At 43.0% G+C, this 15,976-nt stretch overlaps 1 protein-coding gene across 1 annotated transcript in view; it reads left to right on the top strand.

Annotated features, from left to right (window-relative positions):
• Positions 1-775: 775 nt before the first annotated feature.
• The window catches only part of si:ch211-57n23.4 (immunoglobulin superfamily DCC subclass member 3), a 37,217-nt gene continuing 22,016 nt past the window's right edge, over positions 776-15,976 (top strand). The window contains exons 1-6 of the mRNA XM_068746977.1: positions 776-779; positions 1,255-1,560; positions 10,243-10,387; positions 10,509-10,639; positions 11,066-11,203; positions 11,303-11,461. Of these exons, the coding sequence (XP_068603078.1) occupies positions 776-779; positions 1,255-1,560; positions 10,243-10,387; positions 10,509-10,639; positions 11,066-11,203; positions 11,303-11,461 (883 nt within the window). The remainder of the gene's footprint in view (positions 780-1,254; positions 1,561-10,242; positions 10,388-10,508; positions 10,640-11,065; positions 11,204-11,302; positions 11,462-15,976) is intronic.

A 15,976-nucleotide genomic window follows, 5' to 3' on the forward strand; every position in this document is an offset into this window, starting at 1 on the left:
GCTGAGTAAATCTTTCAGCGCTTATGTAATTTATTGTTACTTTGCATCAATTGAGTTATTGAATATTGGTTTTATTTTTATTTGTATCGTGAAATTTGTATTGTTAAATGTCGATGAGTTATGTACGAAGGACTTTCAACGGAAACAAGACCGCAAGGGCTTTTTAGAAATGCTCCTCTTAGACAGGATGTTTGACTGTACTTGTACTGTAATACATGCTACTGTGTGACTGTACTTGTACTGTAATACATGCTACTGTGTGACTGTACTTGTACTGTAATACATGCTACTGTGTGACTGTACTTGTACTGTAATACATGCTACTGTTTGACTGTACTTGTACTGTAATACATGCTACTGTGTGACTGTACTTGTACTGTAATACATGCTACTGTGTGACTGTACTTGTACTGTAATACATGCTACTGTTTGACTGTACTTGTACTGTAATACATGCTACTGTGTGACTGTACTTGTACTGTAATACATGCTACTCTTTGACTGTACTTGTACTGTAATACATGCTACTGTGTGACTGTACTTGTACTGTAATACATGCTACTGTTTGACTGTACTTGTACTGTAATACATGCTACTGTGTGACTGTACTTGTACTGTAATACATGCTACTCTTTGACTGTACTTGTACTGTAATACATGCTACTGTGTGACTGTACTTGTACTCTAACATTATATCTAATAAATATATTCATTCATTCATTCATTCAGTATCACAAATCAGCCATATCTTGTCATTCTACATAGAAGTAGGCAGATGAGTAAGCAATATATAGATATATAGATATACAGACAATGGATGGACCTTGAGGGATATAAATCAGGCGTATGTCGGGAGTGTGTGAATGTGTGGAATTTGGTGCGATAAATCTGGTGCCTCCACATTTTTATTAGTTAAGTGTTTACAATCAGAATGAGCTCGACTGAGACGCTAACCCGTTTCTATTGGGCCACTTTGAGTGGACAGAATTTGTCAGTGTTTGTTGTCCTTTAGAGTCATTCAACCCAAAGCTCAATGAGCGCTGGAACTTTCTCTAGCTGGGCCGTTGCTTCTAGATATGGAGTGACCCCACCAGGACCTCACACAGATAGAACCAGAGTAAGGAATGAGGAGCGGGTCCGAGATGAAGAGCCTTCTCTTCAAATGGGATGACGTTATCCTGATTGCATTTCTGCTTCAATGATTGCCTGGAGACAGACTCTAACGTTTAACCGGTATCTCTCTCCTGTCTGCAGGACGCTGTCTGGCATTAGAGTTGTCTTTCCTACTCCAGCCCAGTGATGTCATTGCGGTGAGAGAACGCCAACTCATGCTGGACTGTCAGGTCCAGGGAGAGGAACCCATCACGGTTACATGGCGTAAGAACGGCGTGCCTTTACCCAGCAGTCCACAGGTTCGGTTGCTGCCGAACGGCACGCTGTTCATCCAGAGCGTCCAGAGGCGCAGGGATGGGAGCGCCGGAGATGTGGGAGAGTATGAATGTACTGCCCAGAATCAATATGGCCTGCTGGTCAGCCGCAAGGCCAAAGTCCTTCTGGCATGTAAGTGTTGGACAGTACAATACTATAAATTGTACTGTTTGCATATATTCTGACACTGATATGGGCAGGAAGGGCTCATTTCCGGATTGCACGAGTCCGATAACAGATAACACGACATTTGCTTCAGTCATTTTGTCACACTTTGTACACGTCGATGTTCGCCTGTGTGAAGTCGCTCTCCGTCGACATGCTGCTCACCAAATGGTGGTGGGAAACCCTCAATTCATTACTTCATTTATTGAGCTACAAATCATCAAATCACAATATACAAAGCTCAAAAATAATATGTCGTGATGTGTGGATCAAAGACCAAAGGAGTGGTCGATCCCTCACAGTCCGAGACGTTCAGTCTTTTATTTATTTATTTATTTATTCTTGAACTTAACTAAACTAAAAGCATCTCTCTAACTGAAACTTTAAAAATCAAATAATCTCACTCAACTGGTCCAAGATGGCCACTCCCAAGGAGAACCTCAACATCCTTCTACCGATATAGTCCCTGTCTCTCCTCTGGACATGTCCAAACCATCAAAGTCTGGTCTCTCTGACCTTGTCTCCAAAATATCTAACCTTCACTGTCCCTCTTATTGTCTCATTTCTAATCCTGTCCAACCTGGTCACTCCCAAGGAGAACCTCAGCATCTTCATCTCCTCCACTTCTAGCTCCGCCTCCTGTCTTTAGCTCAGAGACACTGTCTCTAAGCCGTCCATCATGGCTGTCCTCACCACTGTCTCTAAGCCGTCCATCATGGCTGTCCTCACCACTGTCTCTAAGCCGTCCATCATGTCTGTCCTCACCACTGTCTTGTAGACCTGTCCCTTCGTCCTATCACAGAGCACACCTGATACTTTCCTCCCCCCGTTCCCGCCTAACTGCACACGATTCTTCACCTCCTTTCCACATTCTCTCCATCACTCTGGTACCTGAAGTCTTCTACTGTCATCCAACGCTCCCACGAACTCGCATTCACACAATGAGCTACCCATCTCAACACCAAACTAACAATGTCGAGCAAAAAAAGAAAGTGGTCGGGCGAACATGTCCAACATGGATTCACGTGATGGGAGTCAGCGTCAATACCAAACATTAAACAAAATAAATAAACACAATAAGCTTTCCAGGGGGAGAATCTGCATGACTTGCATGATGGAGCCTCCTCTAGCCTCGTACTGGCAAAGATGAAGGAAGACTTTTTGAAGCTACATGGAGATGAGGAATTGTTGTTGCTAAGAAACCCTGGAATGTTTAATACCAAGGTCACAGTCGATAATACAGTAATCTCCAGCAAAGAAGAGATTACCTATTTGGGCTGTGTTCTTGACAAATACCTGTCTGGCGATAGTATGGCAACTAAGGTGATCAAAAAAGTCAATCAGAGAACAAGATTTTTGGGCAGAATGTCTGCTTTTGTCTCCGGACTCTTGCTGGAGCCCTCGTTCAGCCCCTCTTTGACTATGCTAGCACCTCCTGGTATTCAAACATCAAAATGTCCCTGAAAACCAGGCTCCAAACCTCCCAAAACAAACTGATTCGGCTACTCCTCAATCTGGGGCCATGACCCACCTTCTTCCTGGACATTTTGCTAGCCTAAAATGGCTCAGGGTAGAAGACAGGGTTAAACAACTCAAAATGGGATTGGCATTTAAAATAGTCAATGCAGCTCTGCCCTCAGTCCCCTCAATCCCTGCATACCTGAATAAACACCTCCACAGATTTAGTGACACCCACAGCCACAACACTAGAGGGAGCTCAAACAACAACCTGATTACCCCCTCCTATAGGACTAACATGGGTAAATCATCTTTTTATAATACTGCCCCCCAAGGGTGGAACTGTTTGATTCCTCCCCTCAAAACATGCACCTCTTTGGCCTCCTTCAAAACGGCCCTAAAAATACACCTTTTAGGGGGACAGAAACGGAGATAGTCATCACGACTCTCTCCGGATCAAACCCCCCCTCCTTTTTTTTGTCCACCTACGTTGCACATATTAATTGCCTTAGTAATTTATTGTAATTTATGTAAGTTATTTATTGTCATTCATTGTCATTTTGCATCAGTGGTGTAATTTATTTTACCGTATTTTCACACCCATAGGACGCGCCTAAAAGTCTTAGATTTTTTTCAAAATGTGCCGGGCGTCCATTGGTCCGCGCGGCCTATTTGTTGTTGTAAGGCGGACTCAGTCAGGCGCCTGGCGGAGTGATACGCGCCGATGCGCTTCACCACAGTAAACTATTATGGCGTGTTGACGGAAGCAGAGTTCCAACTCGAGGCTGTCGGTCCCGCAGCAGAACACGGGAATAGAGCAGCGGAGAGAGAATCCAGCATTAATGAATCCATGGAGGAAGAGGAGGAAGCAACAAGAAGACCTGCAGCAACTCGGCTCCTGCAATCGGCGACTCCGTGCGCGGCGATCTCACCGATACGGTCTAAACCGGAGTGAAGCTAGCTAACGCGCTAACGGGCTAACTAGCAAGCTATCTTATCATCGTCATCCCCGGTGGATTAACCAAAGAACTCCAACCGTTCAACGTTAAACTGCGGGCTGCGTGGGAGCGCTGGATGACAGAAGGAGAACACAGTTCCACTCAGAGTGGAAGGCAGCGCAGCGCCACAGTTTGACTGGATTGTAGCTGCTTCGGCTAACTGTCTGCTAGCATCGTTGTTCTGTGAAGCCGGCTCCATTTCCGAGGCGCTGCACGGCACGGAAAGTGACTCTGACAGTGAAGAAAGAGGCCGGCATGTTTGACGGAGATCTAGCGCAGCTGTTCACTACAGAAACAGAGGATGAGGACTTTGATGGGTTTGATTAATGACTCTGTTTTGCTCCGGCTCTATTTTTTAAAACGCGCACTAGTATGCTTGTTTGATTGATGACGATTAAAGATGTGAGTACTAAACTCAGTTTTGCTCCTGCTTTATTTTGCGCACCTATCATGCCGGCGCCTTTTGATCCGCGCGCCCTTTGTACGTTTGAAATACCGAAAAATCAGCTGTTAATGAGAGGCGAATCACCAGGTGCGTCATAAGGTCGTGAAAATACGGTAGATTAATTGTTAGTTTGCACTGGCGGTGTAAAATCATTTTATTTTTGTTTTTCTAATGTTACGTTGCATCAATTGAGTAATTTAATATTGGTTTTATTTTTATTTGTATTGTTAAAATTGTATTGTTAATTGTGGATGATTTATGTACGAAGGACTTTCAACGGAAACAAGACCGCAAGGGCTTTTTTGAAATGCTCCTCTTAGACAGGATGTTTGACTTTATTTGTACTGTAATACATGCTACTGTGTGACTGTACTTGTACTCTAACATTCTATCTAATAAATAAATTCATCATCATCACCATTTGTTACAACATATCTTTGAGAGCAATCCTTTGAGGATGCTGGACATAAAAACAAAGAAAAGGAACAGACTTTGATGTGAACATGACACGAGAGCGGCCCCAAGGTGAAGCCACGCCCTGAACTGGTCTCTCAAAGGCAACAGCAGAATCACCCTGATTGGCCGGGATGTAATCTCTAGTGAGTTCATGCACTGTGTTGGTTTTGTTCTTTGAAGAAGGTGATTTCATGCACGGTTCATTTTGTGCACCATTAAAAAATCATATACCTGTCTTGAATCTGAAAAAAACAACAGAAGTGTTCGGTGAATGTGCATATGAAACTGGGGGGTCCGGTACCTCCAACAAGGATAAGAACCACTGGTTTAGAGTACATTGGCTTTCAGATTATCGCATCGTTAATCGCAATACATAGCTGTATATGTATTGATTTGAATGAAAATGCAACACTTTTGATGGATCTAGGGGCGTATTTTGGTGGATCCAGGTGCGTATTTTGGTGGATCCAGACGTGTGTTTTGGTGGATCCAGGTGCGTATTTTGATGGATCCAGGCGTGTATTTTGATGGATCCAGGTGCGTGTTTTGGTGGATCCAGACGTGTGTTTTGGTGGATCCAGATGTGTATTTTGATGGATCCAGGTGCGTATTTTGATGGATCCAGGTGCGTGTTTTGGTGGATCCAGACGTGTGTTTTGGTGGATCCAGGTGCGTATTTTGATGGATCCAGGCGTGTATTTTGATGGATCCAGGTGCGTGTTTTGGTGGATCCAGACGTGTGTTTTGGTGGATCCAGATGTGTATTTTGATGGATCCAGGTGCGTATTTTGATGGATCCAGGTGCGTGTTTTGATGGATCCAGGTGCGTATTTTGGTGCATCCAGGTTCGTATTTTGACTGATCCAGGTGCGTATTTTGATGGATCCAGGTCCGTGTTTTAATGGATCAGGGCACATATTTTGGTGGATCCAGGTGAGTGTTTTGCTGGATCCAGGTGCGTGTTTTGGTGGATCCAGACGTGTGTTTTGATGGATCCCGGTGTGTATTTTGGTGGATCCAGGTGTGTATTTTGGTGGATCCAGGTGCGTATTTTGATGGATCCAGGCGTGTATTTTGATGGATCCAGGTGCGTGTTTTGGTGGATCCAGACGCGTATTTTGGTGGAACCAGGTGCGTATTTTGATGGATCCAGGCGTGTATTTTGACGGATTCAGGTGTATGTTTTGGTGGAACCAGGTGCGTATTTGTTTTCTCAATATTGTGTCACATGTTACAATATTGTGTCACATATTATGAGTTTGTTGTCTGTGATGTGTGATGATGTTGTTGATGTTCAGTCAGTGAAGAAAAATGTCCCTATGGGGACCAATAAAAATCTATCTATCTATCTATCTATTTTGGTGGATCCAGTTGCATATTTTGATGGGTCGTTGCGTATTTTGGTGGATCCAGGCGCGTATTTTGGTGGATCCAGGCACGTGTTTTGGTGGATCCAGGTCCGTGTTTTAATGGATCCAGGCGCGTATTTTGGTGGATCCAGGCGCGTATTTTGGTGGATCCAGGCGCGTATTTTGGTGGATCCAGTCGTGTGTTTTGGTGAATCCAGGCGTGTATTTTGATGGATCCAGGTGCGTATTTTGATGGCTCTTGTCGTGTATTTTGGTGAATCCAGGCGTGTATTTTGATGGATCCAGGTGCGTGTTTTGGTGGATCCAGACGTGTGTTTTGGTGGATCCAGATGTGTATTTTGATGGATCCAGGTGCGTATTTTGATGGATCCAGGTGCGTGTTTTGATGGATCCAGGTGCGTATTTTGGTGCATCCAGGTTCGTATTTTGACTGATCCAGGTGCGTATTTTGATGGATCCAGGTCCGTGTTTTAATGGATCAGGGCACATATTTTGGTGGATCCAGGTGAGTGTTTTGGTGGATCCAGGTGCGTGTTTTGGTGGATCCAGACGTGTGTTTTGATGGATCCCGGTGTGTATTTTGGTGGAACCAGGTGCGTATTTGTTTTCTCAATATTGTGTCACATGTTACAATATTGTGTCACATATTATTAGTTTGTTGTCTGTGATGTGTGATGATGTTGTTGATGTTCAGTCAGTGAAGAAAAATGTCCCTATGGGGACGAATAAAAATCTATATATCTATCTATTTTGGTGGATCCAGTTGCGTATTTTGGTGGATCCAGGCACGTGTTTTGGTGGATCCAGGTCCGTGTTTTAATGGATCAAGGCACATATTTTGGTGGATCCAGGCGCGTATTTTGGTGGATCCAGGTCCGTGTTTTGGTGGATCCAGGCGCGTATTTTGGTGGATCCAGGTCCGTGTTTTGGTGGATCCAGGTGCGTGTTTTGGTGGATCCAGACGTGTGTTTTGGTGGATCCAGGCGTTTATTTTGGTGGATCCAGGCATGTATTTTGATGGATCCAGGCGCGTATTTTGATGGATCTAGGCGCGTATTTTGGTGGATCCAGGAGCATATTTTGGTGCATCCAGTTGCGTATTTTGGTGGATCCAGGCGTGTATTTTGGTGGATCCAGGCGTGTATTTTGATGGATCCAGGCCTGTATTTTGATGGATCTAGGTGCGTATTTTGGTGGATCCAGGAGCATATTTTGGTGGATCCAGTTGCATATTTTGATGGATCCAGGCGTGTATTTTGATGGATCCAGGCGTGTATTTTGATGTCTCTAGGCGCGTATTTTGGTGGATCCAGGAGCATATTTTGGTGGATCCAGTTGCGTATTTTGGTGAATCCAGGCGTGTAATTTTGATGGATCCAGGTGTGTATTTTGGTGGATCCAGGCGTGTATTTTGATGTCTCTAGGCGCGTATTTTGGTGGATCCAGGAGCATATTTTGGTGGATCCAGTTGCGTATTTTGGTGAATCCAGGCGTGTAATTTTGATGGATCCAGGTGTGTATTTTGGTGGATCCAGGTGCGTATTTTGGTGGATCCAGGTGTGTATTTTGGTGGATCCAGGCATGTATTTTGGTGGATCCAGGTGTCTATTTTGGTGGATCCAAGCGTGTATTTTGATGGATCTCGACGCGTATTTTGGTGGATCCAGGCACGTGTTTTGACCCTGTCAGGTAAACGCCACACTTTACATTACATAAGCCATTTTTTTCTCATCCTGGACAAAACTCCATCCTTGTTTGCAGAGGACAGAATGCAATGGTTTTCACAGACATCACCTGATGGGGCAATACTCATCATTAGTACTTGTGCATGATATGATATGATGAGTTTTATTTTGGTTGTCAGATTAAGACAAAAAAATACAACTTAAACAAAACTAAATATACATTACAACCAAAAAAGGAATAGGCAGAAGCAATGCATATTGTAGCCTATCCTATAATACAGACGATTAGATTGGCTTTACATATCAAATTATTATTTATACACACTTTTCATATTCATTAATTATTTCACACTTGAGACATGTTTTGAATTTTGATAACGAAATACATTGTTATAAATCATCAGATAACTCATTCCACAGTTTCACTCCAAGAACAGAAACACACCTTAATTTATCGTTGGTTCTTGCTTTAACACATTCAAACATAAATACACCTCTCAGATTATAGCGGGTTTCCCTTCATTTGAAAAAGTAATTTATACACTTTGGGATATTGTTATTTTTCACTCTATGGAAACTCACCAATATTTTTCACAATATCAACTGATTTTAATGTTTTATTTTGTATAAATAAATTATTGGTTGGTTCAAGATATCCTACTTTATTGATTATTCTAATAGCCTTTTTTTGTAATTTTCCTAATGAACCTATTAATGTTTTACCTGCGCTCCCCCATATTTCTGCACAATATGATAGGTAGGGTACAACCAAAGAACAATATATCATGAACAAAGCTGTATGGTTTAATATGTCTCTTGTTTTGTAAAGTATGGCGATAGATTTTGACACTTTGCGTTTAATATATTCTACATGTGGTTTCCAACTGAGTTTACTGTCTATTATTACACCTAGGAATTTCGTTTCATACACTCTTTCAATTTCCACTCCATTTAAATATAATTTTACATTGTCAAAATTTCTATTTCCTGAGAAAATCATGAATTTAGTTTTGTTTTCATTTAATGATAACTTATTATGGTCAAACCACTTTTTAATCAAAACAAATTCTTTTTCCACTACTTGCAATAATTCAACCAAATCTTTTCCAGAACAGATAAAATTTGTATCATCCGCAAACATAACTTTCAACAGGGTTGATACCGAAAAAATATCATTTGGATAAAGGGTAAATAGTTTCGGTCCCAGGACTGAGCCTTGGGGTACTCCACAAACTACTGTCTCGAGTTGAGAATCAACATTATTAACTGTTACATATTGAAGTCTGTTATTTAAATAACTCTGTAGCCATTGATTTGTTTTACCACGAAGACCATAATATTCACATTTTTTTAACAGATAATCATGATCGATTGTATCAAATGCCTTGCTCAGGTCAACAAACGCCCACTGTATTTAATTTTTGGTCAATGGCTTTTGCGACATTTTCTACATATTCCATTACTGCCAATGAAGTGGAGCGATTTCTCCTAAACCCATGTTGATGGTCATTTAATATATTGTACTTATCAATGAATGCATCAAGTCTAATTTCGAACAATTTTTCCAATATTTTTGAGAACTGAGGTAAAAGTGAGATAGGTCTGTAATTGGACACTAATTGTTTATTGCCACTTTGGCTATTTTTCATTTGCTCAGGAACAATACCACTCAGAAATGATTTGTTGCAAATATAAGTTAGTGGTTCAACAATAGAGTGAATGACTTCCTTGATGAGACTCATGTCTATTCCATGACAATCTGTTGACCTTTTATTTTTAAATTTATGAACTACCTGTAACACATCGCTTTCACATACTCCATGCAAAAACATTGTATTACTATTATTGGTTATATGTAACTTAATATTATTAGTTTTTGCTAATTGTTTAGCTAACAAAGAATTTATTAAAAGCATTGGCAATATCCTTTTTGTTGTCAGTATTTGGAATTGGAAAAGTTATTCCTTTTTTATTTCCTATTAATTTGTTTATCACCATCCATGTACCCTTAATATTATTTTTGTATTTTTGCAGTAGCAGATCATAATGGGCCTTTTTTTGCTTCCGCAATATTACTGTTAATTGATTTTTATAATCTTTGTATCGTTTTTCTTTTTTCATTGTTGGATTTTTGATAAAGTCTGAATATAGCTTGTACTTCTTTCTGCAGGCCTTTACCAAATTGTCCCAGTGTTCTTCCCATTAGCACTAATCTTTGTATGCGACTTGCTTCTCAGCTCTTCCAAAGTTCCACACCCACCCAGTGTCCATGACTGTGGACGAGTGGGGTGTGGCACGCTTCCAGTGTGAGATCAATGGGATACCTGAGGCAAGCATCACCTGGGAGAGAAACAGGGTTCCACTCAACAGGAGTGACAGCAGGTAACCGACCCGGCATGATCATTTACTATTACTAGAATCTATTCTAGTTACAGCTGCACGCTGACACACGGTGTTCCCGTGCACACACACAAACATTGTCTGGCTTTTCCTCCCTTTCCAGATACACTCTCTTGCCAAAGGGCATTCTCCAGGTGACGGCCGTGAGGCAGGTGGATGCTGGAGTTTTTCGTTGTGTTGCTATGAACACTGCCAACACTCGCCACAGCCACGAGGCCACGCTCAACATAACGGGTATGTAGCATGGAGCAGGGGTTGGGGGTTGTATTCCCTGTGACGTCCACCAGTCGACCTCTGTTCTTCTGACGTCTGAATGATCGAAGCTTTGTGCTTGTGGAACACTTTTAAGGTGCAGCGGCCTCCATCCTGAGCTGAAAGGGTTTCATTCCATCACCCTAGACATCGTTGATTGCTAATCAGTCCGTGGTGTATGTATTAGTATGTCCACTGCCTACCTGAAGAGACGCCAGCTAGGGTTGACTTTGTCTTCTTAAAGTCATTAAGGCACATTTAAAGCGCTTTAGAAGTAACCGGGAATGTGAAAGACTTCGCCCCGCCCTCTGTGGATTGCGAGCTGACTCAGCACAACTTATTAAACATGCTAGTTTTCTCTTTGCCATTTAATCCATATTCACTTTTTGTCCTGCGTCATCCTTCCAGGTGGGGCTCCCAGGACCTACAAGGAGCCTGTCATCCTGTCAGGACCCCAGAATCTGACCATTACTGTCCACCAGACAGCCATCTTGGAGTGTATCGCCACGGGAAACCCAAAACCTATTGTTTCCTGGAGCAGACTAGGTATCCCTGGAAGCAGTCCAATCATGAGGGAGGGGTCCTTTATGTCCCAGCATGCGGCCCTTTATGTCACGCGCCACCTTTGTGTTTTTTGTCCATCAGACGGACGCTCCATTGGAGTGGAGGGTGTCCAGGTTCTGGGGACAGGAAACCTGATGATTTCAGATGTGTCTTTGCAGCACTCTGGCATCTACGTCTGTGCTGCCAATCGTCCCGGCACCAGGATGAGACGCACTGCACTCGGACGACTGGTGGTGCAAGGTAAGCCTGCCAGTACTGGACAGGTGTTTAGCATGGACCGGGTCATGGGAGGGGCTCGGTGGGTAACCGTGGCACCCCTTCTGAATCCCCAAAAAATTCTCTGTTTTTATGATTCTTTTTTAAAACATTTTTATCCATCAGTATACATAATTTTACAAATGAATAAAGGCATTTATTTCAAAAAGATTATTTAGACTAAAAGCCAGTGGTAAAGCCTTTTTAGGTGGGTGGGGCTGAGGTTGTGGCAACTCTTACGTGGACTTTCCCCTGCACCGTCTTTCTCGTGAATGAGCAGATCAATGATTGGCTGGAAGTTGGACATCTCGTGATGTTCACCATCAATGACGTTTGTCCTCGAGCATTCAATGACTGTAAAGATTCTGTAGTGCTGATTGGCCACATGTTTATTGATTTGTTATGGCGACTGACAGCTTCGAGCGCCATAGCAACAGCAAGAAAGGTCTCTGGTGTGTGTGTGTGTGTGTGAGAGAGAGAGACTCATGTCCATATTTCACCACTCTAATATTGCTGCATTTTGATTGGCTGTCCTTTGGCCAGGTCAGCTAGCATGAAGGAGCCCTTAGCGTGCTAATGGTTTCATGATGATGATGAATATATTTATTAGATAGAATGTTAGAACAGTACAAGTGCAGTCAAACAATAGTATGTATTACAGTACAAGTACAGTAAACAGTACCATATATTACAGTACAAGTACAGTAAACAGTAGCATGTATTACAGTACAAGTACAGTCAAACATCCTGTCTAGGAGGAGCATTTCAAAAAAGTCCTTAGTACATAAATCATCAACATTTAACAATACCAATAAAAATTAAAGCCGCAAGCGGCGTTGTAGGCCCTCGCCGGCCGAAAGGCCGTTGAGCTGACCCGCCAACGCACGCCGCTTTTGTCCTGAGTGTTTAGATTTTAGCTGCATGAGTAGCTCACAGTTTAGTCAAATCGTTATTTGGATTATATGGCCATCTGCCATCAGGAGTTTTTAAGTTTTAATCCAATATGGCCGCCTTCCTGTGTGTCTGGGGGCGTGGCCATAATACTTTTTTTTTTTTGCCCTGACTTGACGCATGTCTGTACCGAATTTCGTGGCTGTCCGACAAAGTTGGCGTCGGACCCCTCCCCATAGGAGGGGTTGCCATCGCCATGGCAACAGCGTAAAAAATGCAGCCTGGGTGTCATTGCCTTTTCAACCGGCATGTGTGTGAGAATGTATGTGGCAAATTTGGGATGTTTCCATACTAATATGTCATTTTTATAAGATTGGTGATTGTTTTGTGTCGCACTCATTTGATTAACATGGGGAATGCCGGCCATTGCCACGGCAACACCGTCAAAAGAACAACATGGTTACGATTGAGTTTTCCGACCGGCATGCGGGTTAGATTGTATGTGGCAAATTTGGGACGTTTCCATGGTAATATGTCTTTTTAAATATAATGGGATAATATCGTGTCGTTTGTCATAGACTAACATGGGGAACTTTGGCCATTACCATAGTAACACCGTAAAAACAACAACATGGTTACGATTGGGTTTTTTGATCGGGACCACATGAGGAAATCTTCTGGTAAGTTTCAATAATTTCTGGCAAACTATATTTTTTAATTCCCATTCAAATTTTGTTATCGTTCTCTAGGGGGCGCTGTAAGGCCGATTGTCAAAATTTCACTTTTAAAGTGTCCAGGTAGGAAGGGTCAATAAGTGTTTAAAATCTGGTTTGGATTGGAGTGTGTGTGTGCAAACGGGAGCAATTTTTGGTGTACGAAAACGCTCAAAATTCTACCTCAAGTTTGGAGCTTTGCCGCACGGAAACCGTGAAATATATGAAAATAATTTGGATAACTTTTGATGCCCCACGTCTCTAGATGGTGTACACTGAATTTCAGCTCATTTGGTGAAACCCCCGAGGAGGAGTTCGTTCAAATGCACCGTCAGCATTAATGCTGACTCAGCAGTTTTTAAATTTCAATCCAATATGGCCGCCTTCCTGTGTGTCTGGGGGCGTGGCCATAATAATATTTTTTTTATGCCCTGACATGACGCATGTCTGTACCGGATTTCGGGGCTGTCCGACAAAGTTGGCGTCAGACCCCTCTCCATAGGCCCAATGCATTTTGACTTTTGTAGGTGGCGCTGGCGCGCCACCTTTTCATGCCCAATTTTAAAACACATAAAATAATTAATTTTTCGCCGGTTCTGAGCTTGGTTCAAAGTTTGGTGAGTTTTCGAGCATGTTCAGGGCGTCAAATTGCCGTTTAAACAGCAGAACAAAGAAAGAAAGAAAGAATAAAGAATTTTTGCAAAAACAATCTAACTTTTTTTCTGAGTATGCGATTTCTACACAAAATACATTTTTGGAATGGTCTCGACGAGGGCTACGCGTCTGTGGGGGCACACAGACACACACAAACACGAGTTGACTCGCTGCGCTCGTCAACTCGTGTTTGTGTGTGTCTGTATGTGTGTTGTTTAGTGTCAGGGTGTGTGCTGTTGAGTGTCGTGTGTGTGGGCGTGGGTGTGTTGGTCAACCATCGGAAGACAGTTACAAACACGGTTGACTCGCTGCGCTCGTCAACTCGTGTTTGTGGATCTCTGTGTGTGTGCGTGTGTGTTGTTTAGTGTCGGGGTGTGTGTGTGTGCTGTTGAGTGTCGGTGTGTGTGTGCGTGGGTGTGTTGGTCGTCCTCAACAGCATGGCAACGTTGGATGCCGAGGGTCGACTTGTCTTCTGCGTTGCAAAAGCAATAGCCCCTTACGCCTAGGATAGGCGCTCGGGCCTAATTACGCCTAGGATAGGCGCTAGGGCCTAATAAAGAAGAATAAAGAATTTTTGCAAAAACAATATAACTTTTTTTCTGAGTATGCGATTTCTACACAAAATACATTTTTGGAATGGTCTCGACGAGGGCTACGCGTCTGTGGGGGCACACAGACACACACAAACACAACTCGTGTTTGTGTGTGTCTGTATGTGTGTGTTGTTTCGTGTCGGGGTGTGTGTGTGTGCTGTTGAGTGTCGTGTGTGTGGGCGTGGGTGTGTTGGTCGCCCGATGGTTGACTCGCTGCGCTCGTCAACCATCGGAAGACAGTTACAAACACAGTTGACGAGCGCAGCGAGTCAACTGTGTTTGTGGATCTCGGTGTGTGTGCGTGTGTGTTGTTTAGTGTCGGGGTGTGTGTGTGTGCTGTTGAGTGTCGGTGTGTGTGTGCGTGGGGGTGTTGGTCGTCCTCAACAGCATGGCAAAGTTGGATGCCGAAGGTTGACGAGCTGCGCTCGTCAACTTGTCGTCTTCTGCGTTGCAAAAGCAATAGCCCCGCCCCTTACACCTAGGATAGGCGCTCGGGCCTAATAAAGAAGAAGAATCAAGAATTTTTGCAAAAACAATATAACTTTTTTTCTGAGTATGCGATTTCTACACAAAATACATTTTCGGAATGGTCTCGACGAGGGCTACGCGTGTGTGTGTGTGTGTGTTGTTTAGTGTCGGGGTGTGTGTGTGCTGTTGAGTGTCGGTGTGTGTGTGCGTGAGTGTGTTGGTCGTCCTCAACAGCATGGCAACGTTGGATTACGAGGGTTGACGCGTCTTCTGCGTTGCAAAAGGCTAATAAAATAAAATATATAGTATCGTAGTGAGCTCAAGGAGAAGAACCACACTGGAGTCGAAATCGTGTCAGTTTATTCACGCTACCGCCCACAGGTACTTTTATTATGACACAGTAACACTAGCAACACATGAATATTGCCCAGAGGACACCCAACGCAACACACCCCTCTGTTAGGGCACTCATGGTGCCAACAACACAACACAGTAAACTCCCATGGTGCATTGCGCCTCACAGTCCAACTTAGCGACCGGCCCTCACGATTGCTACAGTATAAAATTAGGCTTGGCTAGTGTAAATTCAGTGGAATGGCAGTGGCATTACGTTGGACTCTGTTGGTTTCAAAATTGTTAGTAATGATCCTGAGGAGAGATAAGAAATATGTTATAACATATTTATTAAGTCAGTTCAAAATGATGTCACATCATAATTCAACATGTTTTAAGTTTAAATGTTCTCCTCGGAGTACACACGTCACATATCCATCATTATGCATAGCTTTTTCATACAAGGTGCAATTTATTATTATTATTCTGCTATTATTATTCTCATTAGTATTTGTCCATCTGTCTATCCAGACACTCAACAGGAGTTTATGTTTTTTGCTGGTGGAGAGTGAAGCAAATCCACCGGGACTTACCAGCATCAGGCTAGTGGTTGCTAGCCTGATGCTAGCAGCCTCTAGGCAATTAAGACATCGTCATGGCTTAATTGTTAGTTTAGCCAGCTGTGTTAGCCTCCATGGAGTCTGTGACGACACAGTCAGTAGGCAACAATGCACCTCCTTGTCTTTTCTCTGCTTCTTCTTTTCTGCTCCAGAGGGATAACTCCTCTTCATTTCTTCCACATTCAGTGTGGGAAGAAACTGGGAAGAGAGTTTCCAGACGGACCGTAG

Source organism: Brachionichthys hirsutus, chromosome 13 (assembly GCF_040956055.1).
Source record: "Brachionichthys hirsutus isolate HB-005 chromosome 13, CSIRO-AGI_Bhir_v1, whole genome shotgun sequence".
Classification (NCBI taxonomy): Eukaryota; Metazoa; Chordata; class Actinopteri; order Lophiiformes; family Brachionichthyidae; genus Brachionichthys; species Brachionichthys hirsutus.